The following is a 17,004-nucleotide window of genomic DNA, read 5'->3' as shown; positions in this document are numbered from 1 at the left end:
CTGTTTGATTACTGTAGCTTTACAATAATTCTTGAAATCAGGTAGCGTGAGGTCTCCAACTTAGTTCTTATTCAGAGTTGTTTTGGCTATTCTAAGTCCTTTGCATTTCCATATGAATTTTATAATTAGCTTGTCAATTTCTACCAAAAAAAATAGGCCTGCTGGGATTTTGATTAGGATCACATTAAATTTGATAAAGAAAATCTTAACAATACTGTTTTATGATCCATGAACAAGGTATATCTCCTCATTTACTTAGGTTGTCTCTATTTTGTCTTAGTAGTATTTTGTAGTTTTCGAAGTTAGAAGTCTTTCCCATACTTTGTCAGATTTCTCCCAACATATTTCATATTTTTGATGCAATTGTAAATGGTATTTTTAAAATTTCAATTTCTGATTATTTATTGCTAGTACATAGAAATATAACTAATTTTTGTATATTCATCTTGCATCTTGCTAAACTCACCAGTTTGGAGGCCTGTGATTTCTTTTTTCTTGCCTGAATGCTCTGGCTACAACCTCCAATTCACTGCTGAATGGAAGTAGTGGGAGCGGATATCCCTAGGGAAAGGAATTAAGGATGAACAGTCAGTGTGATGTTAACTGCAGGTTTCCAGAGGTGTCATTTATGGGTTGAAGAGGTTCCCTTCTATTCCCAGTTTCCTGAGTTTTTTCAGGAATGGATGTTGGATTTTCTCAAATGCTTTTTCTGCATCATATGGTTTTTCTTTTTTAATTTGTTAATATAGTGAATTATATTAGTTGGTTTTTGAATATTAAACCAACTCTGTATTCCTGGGGTAAACTCCACTTGGCCCATGTTACATTATCCTTTTCATATGTTGTTGGATTTTATTTGCTGAAATTTTGTTTAGAATTTTTGCATATATATTCACAAAGGATATTGGTCTGTAGTATTCTTTTCTTGCAATGTCTTTGTCTGGCTTTCGTGTCAGAGTAATGCTGGCCACACAGAGTGAGCTGGGAGCATTCCCTCCTCTTCAATTTTTGGAAGCATTTGGGTAGAATTAGTATTATGTCTTCCTTAAGCGTTTGGTAGCATTCACAGTAAAGCTAGCTGGACCTGGAGTTTTCTTGGCAGAAAGGTTTTAACGTCAGTCCCTTTTCTTTAATAGATTTAGGCTTTCAGGTTATATATTTCTTCTTGAGTGAGCTTTGTTAATGTGTGTCATTCAATGAATTTTTCCATTTCGTCCAAGTTGTTGAATTTATTGGCATAAAGATGTTCATGCCATTCCCTTATTCTCTCTTTAATACCTATAGATACAGTCTGGTATGCCACCTCTCTCATTCCTGATACTGGTAATTTGTGTCTTCTCTCTTTATTTCCTAATCAGTCTGGCTAGAAGTTTATCAATTTTATTGATCTTCCAAAGAACTAGATAGTTCGTTATTTTTTTTTATTTTTTAATTTTTTTAAAGATTTTTAAAATTTTTTTCCTTTTTCTCCCCAAAGCCCCCCGGTACATAGTTGTATATTCTTTGTTGTGGGTCCTTCTAGTTGTGGCATGTGGGACGCTGCCTCAGCGTGGTTTGATGAGTGGTGCCATGTCCACGCCCAGGATTCGAACTGACGAAACACTGGGCCGCCTGCAGCGGAGCGCGCGAACTTAACCACTCGGCCACGGGGCCAGCCCCGATAGTTCTTTATTTTTGAAGTCTATTATTGTCAAATTGAGTCCATTGTGCTAAAGTCCTACTCCACTAGAGCGGCACATGGTACAGAAAGCCTCTACTGACATTTGCCCAATGAACCAAGGAATGAAAAAAAATGGAACCACTGATTTCTGTATGTAAAGTCATTTTAATAGTACCACTTTCTTTTAGACATCAGCCATTTCCTTATCTCTTATTTATGTCAATCTTTAGTTCTAGTAAAATATAACTCAGCAGAATCTCCAGAGGCCAGGTTAAAGGCTTGAGGGGCTAGGGAGGTTTGTGGGGGCCCTTTTATAAGGGCACTAATGTCAATCAGGAGGGCTCCACCCTCATGATCTAATCATCTCCCAAGAGCCCTGACTCCCAAACCATCATTGGGGATTAGGATTTCAACCTATGAATTTGGGGGGACACAGACATTCAGACCTTAGCAGACTGTTATCCAAAATATACAAAGCATCAGCATTTCAAAACAGTATTTGAGAAATGCTCAGATATTAGAGGAAAATCTGAGTGTGTTCACAACTATTTTGTCAAAGCTTGGCTATCATAGGGCCAATCTTGGACATAACGACTACTTCAAAAAAAATGATTAATTCTAAAAATCACTTATGGGCTTCCCAGGCACATTCATCCTTGGAAACCAAGAGAAACTTTAGCAGTTTGTTATCCTCCATCAGAGATCAAGAAAAGGTCCTCGGGAGGATAATAAATATGTCTTGGAATATAGCAGAAAAGAAACCAGTTGTAGGATTTGCAGATAAAATATAAGATGCCCAGTTAAATTTGAATTTCAGATAAACAACCTAATTTTTACATGGGACATACTTATACTAAAAATTTGTTGTCTGTCTGGAATTCAAATTTAACTGGGTGTCCTGTATTTTTACACGCTAAATGTGGCAACTCTAAACTGGGGAAACTCTTGAACCAGATTGTCTTCTTTAATGTAATGTAGCCTTGAGAAGATATCCAGTTACTTGTGGAGAATAACCATTTATTATATTTACATGGAAGTTCCTTAAGCTTTCCACAATAGAACTTTTTTTTTAAAGATTGGCACCTGGCCTAACAACTGTTGCCAATCTTTTTTTTTTTTTTTCTGCTTTATTTCCTAAAACCCTCCAGTACATAGTTGTATATCTTAGTTGCAGGTCCTTCTAGTTGTGGGATGTGGGACACTGCCTCAACGTGGCCTGACGAGTGGTGCCATGTCCGTGCCTAGGATCCGAACCCTGGGCCGCCGCAGCGGAGTGCGAGAACTTAACCACTCGGCCACGGAGCCGGCCCCCTGAACTTTTCAAAATTAATTTTGCATGAAGTTCACGCAGATTACAAAATGAAGATAGCTTCATAATTATGTTAACTACAAATTCCAAAATTATAAACACTGCCCTTCTTATTCTGTTTAAAAAGATGTAATGGGTCTATATGAATAAAAAAGGTTTTTGTGCTTCTCCACAAAGAAAACATCATTTGATTTGTAATAAAATGTAAAGAACTAAAAAAAACTTTCTACTCTGTGAAAACACTAAGCCTGTATTTGTTAGGAATTCTCCATTAGTGCAAACTCCACTGTCTGAGTCACTCAGCTTCACCAATGATGATCGCCGGCACTGTGGCAGTCTTCCTGTAATGGCACAAAGATGAGTGTGTAACCACATGAAAGCAACAGAAGAGGGAAAAGAAACAAGGACAGAAGGAAAAATTACGCATATTTTAAGTTGGGGAATGGACTATTAAACAAGTCTACTTTACACTTTTCAGATGATATTTTGACATTTTCACTTTGTGAAAAGAACTCCAAAGACAACTTCTAAATGTCTGGCTTTGTACATAAGGATCACTAGTGAAAAACAGAAACAATAGTAATTCAAAAGTAATTTTTCTCAACTTAAATAAACATAGTTTCTGACCATCTTACTATGTGTTAGATGCTGGACCAGGCACTTTGGGGGATACAGCTATGACTGAGGAGTACTCAAGGATTCAACATCTGTTAGGGGAGAAAGACACAGGCATAAGTAAACATAATACAAGGTAAGTTAAGCAAAATAATACAGATTGAAAATGCTATCAGCATAAAAGAGGGTGATATTCTGGTGGTGGTGAGAAGTGAGCAAAAGCTTCATGGAAAAGTGGCTCTTGAGACAGCTCTGGACAAATAGGGATGAGAGTGGTGGGGGCAACAGAAGGAGCAGGAGGCAGAGGTGGACAGGTGCAAGGTTTGGGCGATGCCTGAATAGCTCTGCTTGACCTGGCTCCTGCCTCTGCTGCCTCAGGTCTATTCTTGCCCTGGCTCATTAGCACCAATTTCTCCTCCCTTATGTGCGTGAGCACTTTACTCTCCATCTCTCTCCTTCCATTTGCATAGCCAATTCATAATCCTCACTGGGGCTTTGTTTTACTATTGCTTTCTCTGCAAAGCCTTCTCAGACCACCTTTGCCTTCAGACTACTTGGCTCTGTATCATTATCTCATGGCACATTGTAACTTCATATGCTTATCACACCTGCAGTTAAGAATTACATGGACTGGACTGGCCCAGTGGCGCAGTGTTAAGTGCGCACATTCTGCTTCAGCAGCCTGGGGTTCGCCAGTTTGGATCCCGGGTGTGGACATGGCACCGCTTGGCAAGCCATGCTGTGGTAGGCGTCCCACATATAAAGTGGAGGAAGATGGGTACAGAAGTTAGCTCAGGGCCAGTCTTCCTCAGCAAAAAGAGGAGGATTGGTGGCAGATGTTAGCTCAGGGCTAATCTTCCTCAAAACAAAACAAACAAAAAAAAGAATTACATGGATTAACTGTTTAACATCTGCCTCATTAGATTACACATTCCATGAAAACAGGGACCTTCTTCTGTCTTGTTTACTGTTGTGGCTCCAGGGCCGTAGCAACAAGGCCTGGCACATAGAAGATACTCGATAAACTGTCGATAAATGAATTCTGGTAATAGTTTTTAATGTGTGGTTAATGTAGCTTCAAATGCTTTCACAATGTTGATGGCTATGTTAAATTACAGGGCTTATAAAAAAGGCATATTATAGGGCTTATAAGAAAGGAATATAAGCAAATTAATAGCTTAATCCATATAGATTTCCATAATTTAAAGCAATTTCATAGAAGGCATAGTATGTATGTGCTAAGTACAGACATCTTTCTTAGTCAAAGACAGAAAAACTAGAAACTTAACACAAACAACAAACAATAAAAGCATACAATGGAATACTAAAACAAATTGCCATAATCTTCAAATACCTTGATTTCATAGATAGCACATTCCATTTTAGATATGAGTATCTGTATACTTTTACTTTTTTAGTCACATGCAAGAGCTATCTATTCAAACTTTAACTAAACTCAAAATATGCCCCAAATTTGAATTTAATACCCAGTCAGTATTCACTTACTTTCATAATTCTTTCCAGCCCCTAAATAAAAGGATTCATCAGTGTCCATATACCCATTCAATGAGTGTATAATTTTGCTATGTAGCAAGTTCCCTATACTTCATTACCAGATTGATATTGATTAGAAGAGACAGTAGTCAAGCTGATAACTAGTTATCTCAGATTTACTGAATTGCTACTGAAGGTGATCATTAAAATATCTAATGTATGAACCTAAGGTTTCCTCCTAGTTTAAAATGGATTTGATTGACACATTTTTTCCATTTTACAATTAAGTACTAGAAATGTTTTATTGTAAAGACTGAAGAATATATTGAATATGCTTTGTCTTGTGAATTCTGATTTTTCCAACTCTAAGTTACTGGCACTTAGGAAAAAAACAATCACTTAAATGAAAACTAAAAATATAAAGCCTATGTTTAAAACATGGCCTTTATTAATACTGCTCACTGAGCTCCATTTTTTATTTTACATTGAAATACTTCTGCTTGCAAAGAAAAGACAGAAAAGTGCATTTTACAAGAGTACTTTTTGTTTTTAATTCTCTGCGAAGATGGAAGGAATCTGAATCACAAGTTCACAATGTGGTAAAATGAAATTAAACAATGATTTCAGTAATGCCATGCCATCACTAGTGTCTGGCTCTGACTCTGTTCTTGTAAATCAGATCCTGATATACAGTCTAGACCACCTAGGTTATTACTCTACAGCATATTAAACACAGAAAAGGAGGTTTAAAAAAAAACCCTTTCAATGTACAAACATGAATTTAAAAACTGATTTTAAAAAATCACCTTTTTACATAATGTATATGGCAAAACTGCTTTAAATACATGATTTGGGAAGAATTATTTACAAAATGTATCCGTCTGTGGAACAATTCACAGACAAAGCATACATAGTTGCTTTACGTAGTTGTTGCATCTCAACTTTGGGAGATAGAAATTTATTGGCAGTATAGCAAACAAAAATTGTGACAAAGTATCTTAAGGGCAACCAAAAATTTGATCCTCAAAACAGATTAAATACTAGGACTGCCAAAGTTTCTAAAGGAGGACACACTTCAATGATCCAGATGCCCATTTACAGTTCTCCACTGTTGGAAGGACTGAGACAGACTCCCTTCAATACAGGCAGAGCTGCTGGACGCAGCCTCCTGTGAAGGGGCAGCTGAGAGCTATCGGCATCCAAAGAGTGAATTAACCTAGAATTTTCTTTTTTTCAATTTTATTAATATTTTAAAAAATACATAAAAATACAACATCCAATGTCTGAATAAATATATTTAACAAGTTGCAAGATAATACCTTATTTTACACAAAATTTTCAGCTTTAGAAATCTTGTTAAATAACTTCATTGTTGTTATATATTTCATTTTTGTCTTTTTGTAACAAAATAAAAACTCTGAAATTACATAGAAAAAAGACAAAATATTTTTGTCAAGGGATAAGATAGTCCACTGAAAACTTATTCACAATTCCACTGTAAACATTAATAAACATTAAAATATTTGCATAATTGTGTGCTCAAAAATCCTATAAAAAGTGGAAGACTTCTTACAACTGTAGTTTTCAGTCAACTACACTTCCTTTCACAATTTATTTTGTCCCATTTACACCTTTAAACCTGGGCACACTGCTGAACATATACTTTGGCAGTTCTAAATAGCAAGTGCTTCCACAAAAATAAAACAACAACAACAACAACAATTAAAAAAACACAATATAAACCCCCTACTCACCAAGTGTTCAAATACATCTTAGTGAAAGTGCAGCAGTAACTATTGAGCTGGGTAATATTTTTGATGTTTATCATGTGCACTTGCTTGTCTATGATTTCTATAACACCTGAAAGCTTTATTATACAAATTCAAATTTGCTAAGTGCCCTTTTTCTATCTTCACAAAAAATGAAAAAAAAAAATTAAAGAGGAAAAATTATGACAAATATGGCAGGCTGCCTAACCTTCAATTATTAAACAGCTTACTTTTTGCAACAGAAAAAAAGAAAAAGAGAGGGGAATAGATACAATCCAGCCTGGAAAAGTATACAGGATAGACTGAGCAATGTCAAACCAGTTGAGTGCTTTCTGTGGTTGTATTTCAGGGTGGGGGGATTTATGTCCATGGCAGCAAACTGCTGGGAAGGCAGAGAAAACGTTTATCACCTGCATTCTACAGCAAGCACATTTTGTGGGGGAGATGACGACGAGGGACTCATTCCAGTGTCTGATGAAGCAGATGACATGGAGGCTCCTGCATGAGACACTGTGGAATCAACACAACTACATTAGACTCAAAACTATCACACAAAGGTAGCCAGCCAGTGGCAAATCAGAAATAAATATCTTAACATTATTCACTTCAATTACAGTCTTCTTAAATGGTGCATGCAGGAGTAACAAATGACAGTAAAAATTTTGTTTGGCTCAAGTGAGTGGAATCAGTCTTTGGTCAGTCAAGTAACTCAACAGTTCAAAAAAGGTGCCATAAAATGTAAAGACAAAAGAGATGTAAACTCTTCAGCCACCATTTGAAAGACCACAGGAAGGAACTCAGCCCAAATCAGAAAATAAGGTCAACCTGAGATAAATTCTCACCATGGGGAATTCCTGCTTTACTCTCTAGGATAACGAAAATTCTCTTCTGCTGTCCAGAGAACTTCCCGTAACCAGCTGGCCACTGGCTTCCTGTCTCTATGCTGCCTCCACACACCTGATGGGCACAATTCCCACAGGCAGCAGTAGTGATCTCAGTCAGGTGTCAGAATCATGGGGATCAGGATGGAAGTGTGGATATGTGATTAGAAAAAGTCCTCAAATGACTTTGGCATAACTCTCCAGGAGGACATAACACAGATTAAGGATCATTACTCTATGCATTAGGTGCTTTGTCATTTTTAGTTTTTACTTTTATCTTCTCTTTCTTTGCAAAGCTGTCTGTCTCCTTCCAATCTTTGCCCGATTCTTCCTATTTTATTTAAAGTTTTTTTTTTAAAGATTTTATTTTTTTCCTTTTTCTCCTCAAAGCCCCCTGGTACACAGTTGTATATTCTTCGTTGTGGGTCCTTCTAGTTGTGGCATGTGGGACGCTGCCTCAGCGTGGTTTGACGAGCAGTGCCATGTCCGCACCCAGGATTCGAACCAACGAAACACTGGGTCGCCTGCAGCGGAGCACGCAAACCTAACCACTTGGCCACGGGGCCAGCCCCTATTTTATTCAAAGTTTTAATTTTTATTTATGTGTGTGTGCGTGTGTGTACACACTACCAAGATGACATATAACTCATTACTACAAATTCTAATATGTATGCTAGAAGTCTCTCAATGTCTCACTTAATAACTGACTTCACATGATGAAAAATTAAGAAAAGAAAGGGAAGACTCTAATAAAAGAATCTTTTTATTTATTTATTTTTTGAGGAAGATTAGCCCTGAACTAACTGCTGCCAACCCTCCTCTTTTCGCTGAGGAAGACTGGCCCTGAGCTAACATCCATGCCCACCTTCCTTTACTTTATATGTGGGATGCCTACCACAGCATGGCTTGCCAAGCAGTGCCATGTCCGCACCCAGGATGCGAACTGGCAAAACCCGGGCCGCTGAAGCGGAACGTGTGCACTTAACCGCTGCACCACCGGGCCAGTCCCCTAAAAGAATCTTTTTAGTTGTCTGAAACTATCACCTTTAGTAAACTCAAAGCAGTTGAGGGTTCTCTGAAGAAATTTCAATTTGTTAATTTGCTTTTTTCTTCTTTTCATGTCTAAAAGTTCTCTAAAGACTTCTTGCTATTTACATTTTTTAAAGAAAAGGACAAACATGGAAAGACTGATTTCTTTCCATTTGCTCCATCATATTTCCAGGAATGAAAAACTGCTGGACTTGGAGCAGAATGATTCAAGACCCATATGACACAGGTCATTCTATCAGGAATTCACCCCCTAACTCTGCATAGGTGGAAACTTCTCTCAATATGGGGCAAGCCTATCAGGTAATTTCCTTTTTTTTTTTTTTTTAAGAGCCCTCCCCTCCTGTTCCATCCTATTCCTGGGGTAGTTGCTTTCTCGGCCTGCTGAGCAGAGGTTATCCTAGAGCTTCCGCTCACCACCACCTTGAGACCTTCCTTCCTGTTTTCCTGTGTGAGGTTCCTGATTTGCTGGATTTCATGTTATCTTCTGAGCTTGGCTTCTAGTTTCTAGCGCCACCATTGAGAAATCTGACATGGGAAAACTGATGCTGTTCTAAGACCCATTTTTTTGTATGTACCTATATATGGTGACTTTCTAGAATCTTCTCTTTATCCATATGTGCTTTGGTGTGATTTCTTCCCCCCCATTCTTTATAGAAGTCACAGTGGGTCTTTTCAGTCTTCTAACTCATATCCTTCAGTTCTAGAAGTTTCTCTTATAATATTTCTTTGATGACAACTTCCACCTGTTTATTCAGTGCTCTCTTTCTATAAATCCTATTATTCAGGAGTTGGATCTCCTAGCCAGATCCTGTTCTTCTCTCCTATTGTCTTTTTGACCTTCTACTGGGATTTCTTTAGCTTTGCTGTCTATCCCTTCCATTAAGTTTTTTTATTCCTCCTATCATATTTTTAATTTTTAAGACATCCTCATGTTCTCTGAATTTTATTAATAGTATCATACTCTTGTTTCAAGACTGCCATATCTTTCCTGTATCTCTGGATATTAACTATAGTTTGGTGTTTTTATATGGTACATTGTCTCTTTCTTCCAAGTTCCTTTTTATATTCATTTTCTACTTTGGTTTCCATCTTTATGTAGACACTTTCCTCAAATATTTAGTCTTGTGGCTTCCCTATTCAAGAGGGACATAGAAAGCTAACTGGAAGCTGTGCAGGAGTAGGCAGGGCTTTTCAAAGATGGACAGCGCTCATGCAGTGACTGGCAAGGTTCTTGCTTTCTGGGTCAAGAACCTTCAAATGCTGGTGTCTATGTTAGACCACTTTTGTTGGGTCGGCCAGTTTCCCCAGAGGAACCCTGCAATCTCCTCCCAGGAATGAGCTTCAGCCTGGTTGCTGGCTTTCAGGGAGCCAAGAGGATAAGATCTTAGGCTGGAGAAGCGATAGGAGTCTCATCATTCAGTACAACAAACTTTCACTCAAGCTCATTATTTCTGGTAGGCACTTCACCTTCACCTATGGCTGGTGTCCCTGAGTCTACAAGCCTGGTGATCCCTCTCAGCCTCCAATAAGTTAATCTATTTTCTGCTAGAGTTGGGGAAAAAAGTAGTTTGCTTCAAAGGGTGGGAGGAAAGGATCCACTCTCCTTCCATTTTCAACCAGTCTCCATTTCTCAGCCTCACACCATATCTCTGCCCTCAGAGCTTTCCTGGGGTGAGGCGGTATGAACTGGCTTGCTTCTTGTTGTTTTATCCCACTCCAAGGATAAACAAGCTTAGGTTTTAGCATTCTCTCATCTGCTAGGATAGTTACAGTAGTCCATCTGCTGCTCAGCTTTCAAAAGATACGCTGTTGACATTTCTTGTCTGCCATAGTCTGCTGTCCCATTCTCTTGTCCTTGTGGGTAAACGGCTGTAATTTTCTTTACCGTTATTTTAGTGGGGCTTAGGGATTGAGTATAAATGAACATGTCAGTATTTAACTAGACGTCAATCCTTTACATTTTTAAGGTCTAGATCAGATACTACTCTCTCTCTGCATGACTACTCCAAAGAATCTCTCCTTCCCACAACTCCTAGACTTGTTAATATCACTCTTACGGTCCTCATCCACACTGTCCCCCTAGGGTTAAGATCTGTGAGGTCAGGTCTGCATCTCATTCATCTCTGTACTTCCACTGCCTGAAAGAGGGCATGGCACATGGTATGTATGCATTAATGTTTTGAGCTAAACTATCTTATACAGTAGTTGCGTAAGAAATGACTTACGATCCCAACAAGATAATCTCCTTGAGGATAAGCCACATGCCTATTCGTTTTGGTGAACCCCATAATAATAAATAGACTGCCTACTAATAGGCAGCCAATAATTGTTTGGGGAACAAAGAATGAATTTCAGAGGGAGGAAGCTCTTGAGAATCCACGTTTTGTAAAATCACATTTTGTAAAACAGTTCATGGTCTCTTTCAAGAGTCTCTTTCCAATTAATTCAGTTGTTGACTCACTTACTTCAACAAAAGCAACAAAGAAAACACTAAGAATCTGAAAACGACAATTAGTAAATGTGTACTATATTCAGAATGACTAACCTAAATCTTCTAAAATGATAGGATATATATTTGAAAAATAGGGAGAAGAAAAATTATAATCAAATTACCTTCTCTGTCTTTCTTTTTTAATCTTTTTCTCCTCCTGTCTATGGTTGCAACTTCAGACTTCAAAGACATGTAATATTTTCTGATTTCCTGTAGTTTTTCTTGGAGAAAAGAGATTCTCTCTGTACTGTTCATATTATCTAATTCATCTAAAGGGGAAAAAAAGTAATTTGGATTATAAAATAATTCTGTGAGAACAAAAGATGGCAGTTCTATCAAAAGTCCAACTCATAAATCAACAAAAGCTTTAGTCTATTAAAAACTATCAAAGTAAGCTAAATAAGGCTCAGTAAACAGGTAAGATATTAATTAAACTCAGGAAGAAGATTTCTTTATATATACAAAATTTTCTATACTAAACATGTATTACTTTTTTTTTTCCTCCTTCTTCTTGTCGCCAAAGCCCCCCAGTACATAGTTGTGTATTCTAGTTGTAGGTTCTTCTGGTTCTGCCATTTGGGATGCCACCTCAGCATGGCTTGATGAGCAGTGCCAGGTCCGTGCCCAGGATCTGAACCAGCGAGACCTTGGGCCACCAAAGCAGAGTGTGCAAACTTAACCATTCAGCCATGGGGCCGGCCCCTAAACATGTATTACTTAAATGATCAGAAAAACACAAGAAAACATCAACACACTTCTATAGTTGTATATAATTGTAGTTATTTATCCAAATAGTTTCTTTGTATTGATATTTTCCTCATTTATTAATTTCCAATTGTCAACACTAGAAAGGGTGTTTCCGTTTCATCGATTTATATAAATCATACGTCTTATTTCATCACTGAAGATCTTCCTCCAGTCAATATTTATCAAGTTAGTATTCTGAAAAGACATGGATTTGCATTTAAGATAAGTGTTGATTATTGATCAGACATTTGGAATATCTAAATAAATGAATTTGCTAATCATCATCCCTTATTTTGGCATTTTAAGATATACAACACTTTACAATATATGTTGAAGTTTTCTTTAAGTTTCTTACTGAGTTGAAAGCTCCACTTATATGTCCGAGGGGATGAATTTGGATGTTTTTCTCTGTGTTTATCTTTTTCTCCATCTTTGATGTGAGGGGATATTCTTGCAGGAGATCGTGCAAGCTTCTGTGGCTTAGACACAGTAAGATGCTTGACTGGGGTACATTTACTGGAATTGTCTAGGACAGGGAGATCTTCACTATCACTGCTTTGTCCTAGAATAAGAAAAAACTGACTCAGAATTATAAATGATAAAAATCTCAACTATTAAAATGCAACAGACTCAGATTTACACTTTTTGGTATCCTACAGAAATAAGTGCACAAATGCACAAAGTTTGTAACAGTGAAAAAGTGGAAATAACTTAATGCCCACCAACAGGGAAATGGCTAAAAATGATATACTATTGAGTACTTTGCTAAAGGTGTTAAAAAGAATGAGCTACAGTTCTTAAAAACAAAAATGGCAAAATATCCAATATATATTATTAAATGAAAAATCAAAGTTATAAAACCATATGCATGGTATTGCCCCATTTATGTTTAAAACAAAACATAAAAACAACCCAAAAGACCAACTTAACCATACATATGAAAAAGCACAAAGCAGATGTTGACATGTACACATGCAACTTTAACTGATGTATCATAAACGTGAGCAGAGTTTTGTTTGCAGCTCTACATCCCTCTGCACCAAATCTGTACTGAGAGATGCTTTTGGTTTTCACTTAATGACAAATTAGAATTCTTTCTCAGTTTTACTCCTTTTTTTCAAGGTCTACACCCTGCTTCCACCCTACTCACTCTCAACAACCAACCTTGCCTTCTACTGAAAAGGCAAAGTTGAGGGTTATACACTCAGTTCCCCAGCCCCTCCCCTACCTCTCTGTCACTGTCCTTGGTTGTTTTTTTTTTGGCCTCAAAGAGGAGACTGTTTCTGGGAAACTAATCATTAGTTCCAGCTATACTCTTGAAACCATTTACTCGCAGCTCCTCTGGAACATCCCAATGTTATTTTATCTTCAACTTCTTTTCCCAGAGTCGACCAACATGCTCATATCTTTCCAACCTTAGAGAGAGAGAGGGAGGGAAGGAGAAGAAAACTTCTCCTTTTATCTGGCACCTCTTTCCTTCTCTTTAGGGTCAAATTTCTTTTTTTTTTCTTTTTTCTTTTTTTTGCTGAGTAAGATCTGCCCTGAGCTAAGATCTGTACCAATACTCTTCTGTTTTGTATGTGAGTTGCCGCCACAGCGTGGCTGATGAGCAGTGTAGGTCCATGCCCAGGAAATGAACCCATGAACCTGGCCACAGAAGGGGAGCATGCTGAACTTAACCACTATGCCATGGGGCAGCCCCCAGGGTCAAATTTCTTGAAAGAGAAATTCTTCATTATCCTGATTTCCACACCTTCTAATCACATCTCTGTGCTCTTGTTAGGGTGCAAACACTCACTATTCACCAAATTCAATGAATGTATTTTAATCCTACTTGAATATTCTATGGCATTTGAAACTTCTTTCTTATTCAAATCTACTAGTGTTTACTGATTTTACTGATCTCTGATCAGTTTCTACTCTCCTCCTCCTGGACCATTTAAAGGGATATCCCACATACTTCTATTTTTGGTCCTTTTTCTTATCATTTTACAATTCTCCCATAGCAATCTCATCATCCTGCAATCCTTCTGACAACTGTCTTCTAAAAACTGACTTTCTTGGGGCCAGCCCAGTGGGTAGCGGTTAAATGCGCGCACTCCACTTCAGTGGCCTGGGGTTCACCAGTTCAGATACTGGGCACAGACCCACACACTGCTTATCAAGCTGTGCTGTGACAGGTGTCCCATGTATAAAATAGAGGAAGATGGGCACAGATATTAGCTCAGGGCCAATCTTCCTCAGCAAAAAGAGGAGGGTTGGCAGCGGATGTTAACTCAGGGCTAATCTTCCTCAAAAAAAAAAAAACAAAAACAAAAAAATGACTTTCTTCTAAGCTCCAGACCCTTATTTTTCTAATACTGGGTACTCTAACTCAACATTCCCTAAATTACTCTTCCAACAACCTGCTGCTCCTCCTGTATTCCACGTCAGTTAACCACTTCCTCAGATTTAACTAATAACAACTTAGTCGTGGTGATTGTATTTCCCAAATCTCTTTGTCATTCCTTCTTTCACTACCTTAGTTAAGCTAAACATTCTTTCCAAAAAGTAAAATTGATTGTCTGCTTTCTTCCTTCCTTTTTAATCTTTTCAACTTTTTATTTTGAGACAATTTTCAAACTTACAAAAAAAGTTTTAAGAACAGTTACTAAGAAATGTTTTTCTGGAGGTGGCCCGGTAGCACAGTGGTTAAGTTTGCACACTCTGCTTTGGTGGCCTGGGGTTCGCAGGTTCAGATCCCAGGCATGGACATGCACACCATGCCATGCTGTGGTGGCATCCCACATACAAAATAGAGGAAGATTGGCAACAGATGTTAGCTCAGGGCCAATCTTCCTCACACACACACACACAAAAATGTTTTTCTGACTCATTTGAAGATAGGTTGCCTTGCCATGTTTGAGTACTTCAGTGTTTATTTCTTACAAATAAGAACATTCTCCTTATGTTAGTTATGTACAAATTAGCCCCAAACTTAGCAGTTTAAAATTACAATTGTTTACTATCTCACATAGTTTCTGAGGGTCAGAATCTGGGAGCAGTGTGGCTGTGGGTTCTGCCTCAGGGAATCTTGTGATGTTACAGTCAAGCTTTTTGCCAAGGCTGTGGTCTCTGAAGACTTGACTGGCGCTGGAGGATATGCTTTTAAGATGGCTCACTCACATGGCTGTTGGCAGGATATGCTCAGCTCCTCACTGTGTGGGCCTCTCCAGAGCCTGCCTGAGTGTCCTCACACATGGCAGCTAATGTCCCCCAGAGCAAGTGATGCGAGGGAGAGCAAGGAGGAGTGTGCAGCGCCTTCTATGACCTGTTCTCTCAAGTCGTACTCAATCACGTCCACTTTATTTTACTAGTTGGAAGTGAGTCACTAAATTCAGCCCACATTCCAGGGGAGGGAAGTAGGCTTTGCCTTTTGAAGGGAAGAACATCAACAAATTTGTGGATGTTTTTAAAACCATCACACTCCTACAGAACCATGATAAAACCATCAAAATCAGGAGATCAACACAGATTTATTACTACCATCTAATCCCCAGGTCCCAAACAAGTTTCTCTACTTGACTCGATAATGTCCTTTATAGCAAAATGATCCAGGTGAGAATCATATACTGCAATTAATTGTTCCATCTCATAAGTCTCCTTCATTCTGGCATAGTTCTGCTTTCTTTGACTTTCATAATCTTAACAATTTTTAAAATTACAGGCCAGTTATTTTATAGAATATCCTTCAGTTTGAATTTGCTGATTACATTTAGGTTATGCTTCTTTGACAGGAACATCATAGATACACTGCCAAGTTCTTCTTGCATCCTTTCAGGTACCTGATTTCAATTTGTCCCATTACTGGTGGTGTTCACTTTGATCATTTGACGAAAGTGGTGTCTGCCAGGCTAATGTACTGTAAAGTTACTCATCTTCCCCTTGAAATTTCTACCTTTCTAGTCTTATCTTCCATCACTCTTCCTTCCACTCTAGGTCTGTACTGTCCAGCCGGTAGCCACCTCTGACCACTGAGAACTTGAAATGTGGCTCAAAGGTTTTCATCTGAAATGTCTTCTATCTTAAATAAATTATATGCTCCTTCCTTAGAATATGTATCTACTGTAACCTAGAATTTCCCTTTCAGGCTTGTATGAAGGCATGTTTTGGAGGTAAAACTTTAATTTGTCAAAATCAACCATGTTAATTTCTACGATACTCTACAACTTAATTTTATTCTTTGTCAAACATAAGTCTGTTTTTCATGTAATCTATTCAATTCTTATTGATATACTAATTTTCTTATTGGTTTCAGTAAGAATTTTCTTTATTTCCCCATGTTTTAAAATTACCATGATACTATTTAGAAATCAGCTTTTATAGATTAAAGGAAACACCTCATTCAGAAATGTAAACTTAATTTGCTTTTACTACTACAGCAAATGTTTTCTTTTGTTCAAGATTCACAAATATGTTAATATTAAACTGCTTTATGTAAGAAATACAAATGAAATAAGCATAAAAAGTAATTACAGCTCTCCCAGCTCTAAATAAAATTGACAAGTACCTTCAGATTAAAAATTAATGGAAAAACTGCTATTTTCAGAATAAACCAAATTTATCTTTAAACTGACACAAATGATCAAGCCAACAAAATGCTGAAAAGACTAATTCTGTCTTAAAGCTAGCACTGAAGAGTACCAACCTGCTCCATTCTTTTCATTCTTGGCTACAGCACTTGTTCGCTTTGGTGTACGCTTTTGCTTTTTTGCCAATAATCCGCTATTTCCATCACTTGGCCTTTTCTGACCTGAAACAAGGGGACAAAGAGAACTTGAGAAAAATCAAGAGCAAGTATATTTATTCTCCTGTGTACTCTACATAATTTTATATATATATATATATATATATATATTTTTTTTTTTTTTTTTTTTAAAGAGAAAGGAAGGGAGGGAGGGAGGAAGGAAAAGTGCTTTACAGATCAGCAGTCCCTACAACTGTTAACT

General features: G+C 37.7%; 1 protein-coding gene across 4 annotated transcripts in view; it reads right to left on the bottom strand.

Annotated features, from left to right (window-relative positions):
• Positions 1-6,743: 6,743 nt before the first annotated feature.
• ARID4A (AT-rich interaction domain 4A) overlaps positions 6,744-17,004 on the bottom strand; it is a 67,021-nt gene continuing 56,760 nt past the window's right edge. For 2 of the 4 annotated variants that reach the window (XM_014864301.3, XM_014864302.3), the window contains exons 21-24: positions 16,704-16,808; positions 12,372-12,578; positions 11,392-11,538; positions 6,744-7,357 (exon numbers count right to left, since the gene is read on the bottom strand). In XM_014864301.3, the coding sequence (XP_014719787.2) occupies positions 7,254-7,357; positions 11,392-11,538; positions 12,372-12,578; positions 16,704-16,808 (563 nt within the window). In that variant the 3' untranslated portion in view covers positions 6,744-7,253. The remainder of the gene's footprint in view (positions 7,358-11,391; positions 11,539-12,371; positions 12,579-16,703; positions 16,809-17,004) is intronic. The other 2 variants (XM_014864303.3, XM_014864304.3) reach the window with 1 other exon arrangement.

This window comes from Equus asinus, chromosome 7, assembly GCF_041296235.1.
Source record: "Equus asinus isolate D_3611 breed Donkey chromosome 7, EquAss-T2T_v2, whole genome shotgun sequence".
In the NCBI taxonomy this organism is placed as follows: Eukaryota; Metazoa; Chordata; class Mammalia; order Perissodactyla; family Equidae; genus Equus; species Equus asinus.
This window is presented reverse-complemented; position numbering and strand designations above follow the sequence as displayed.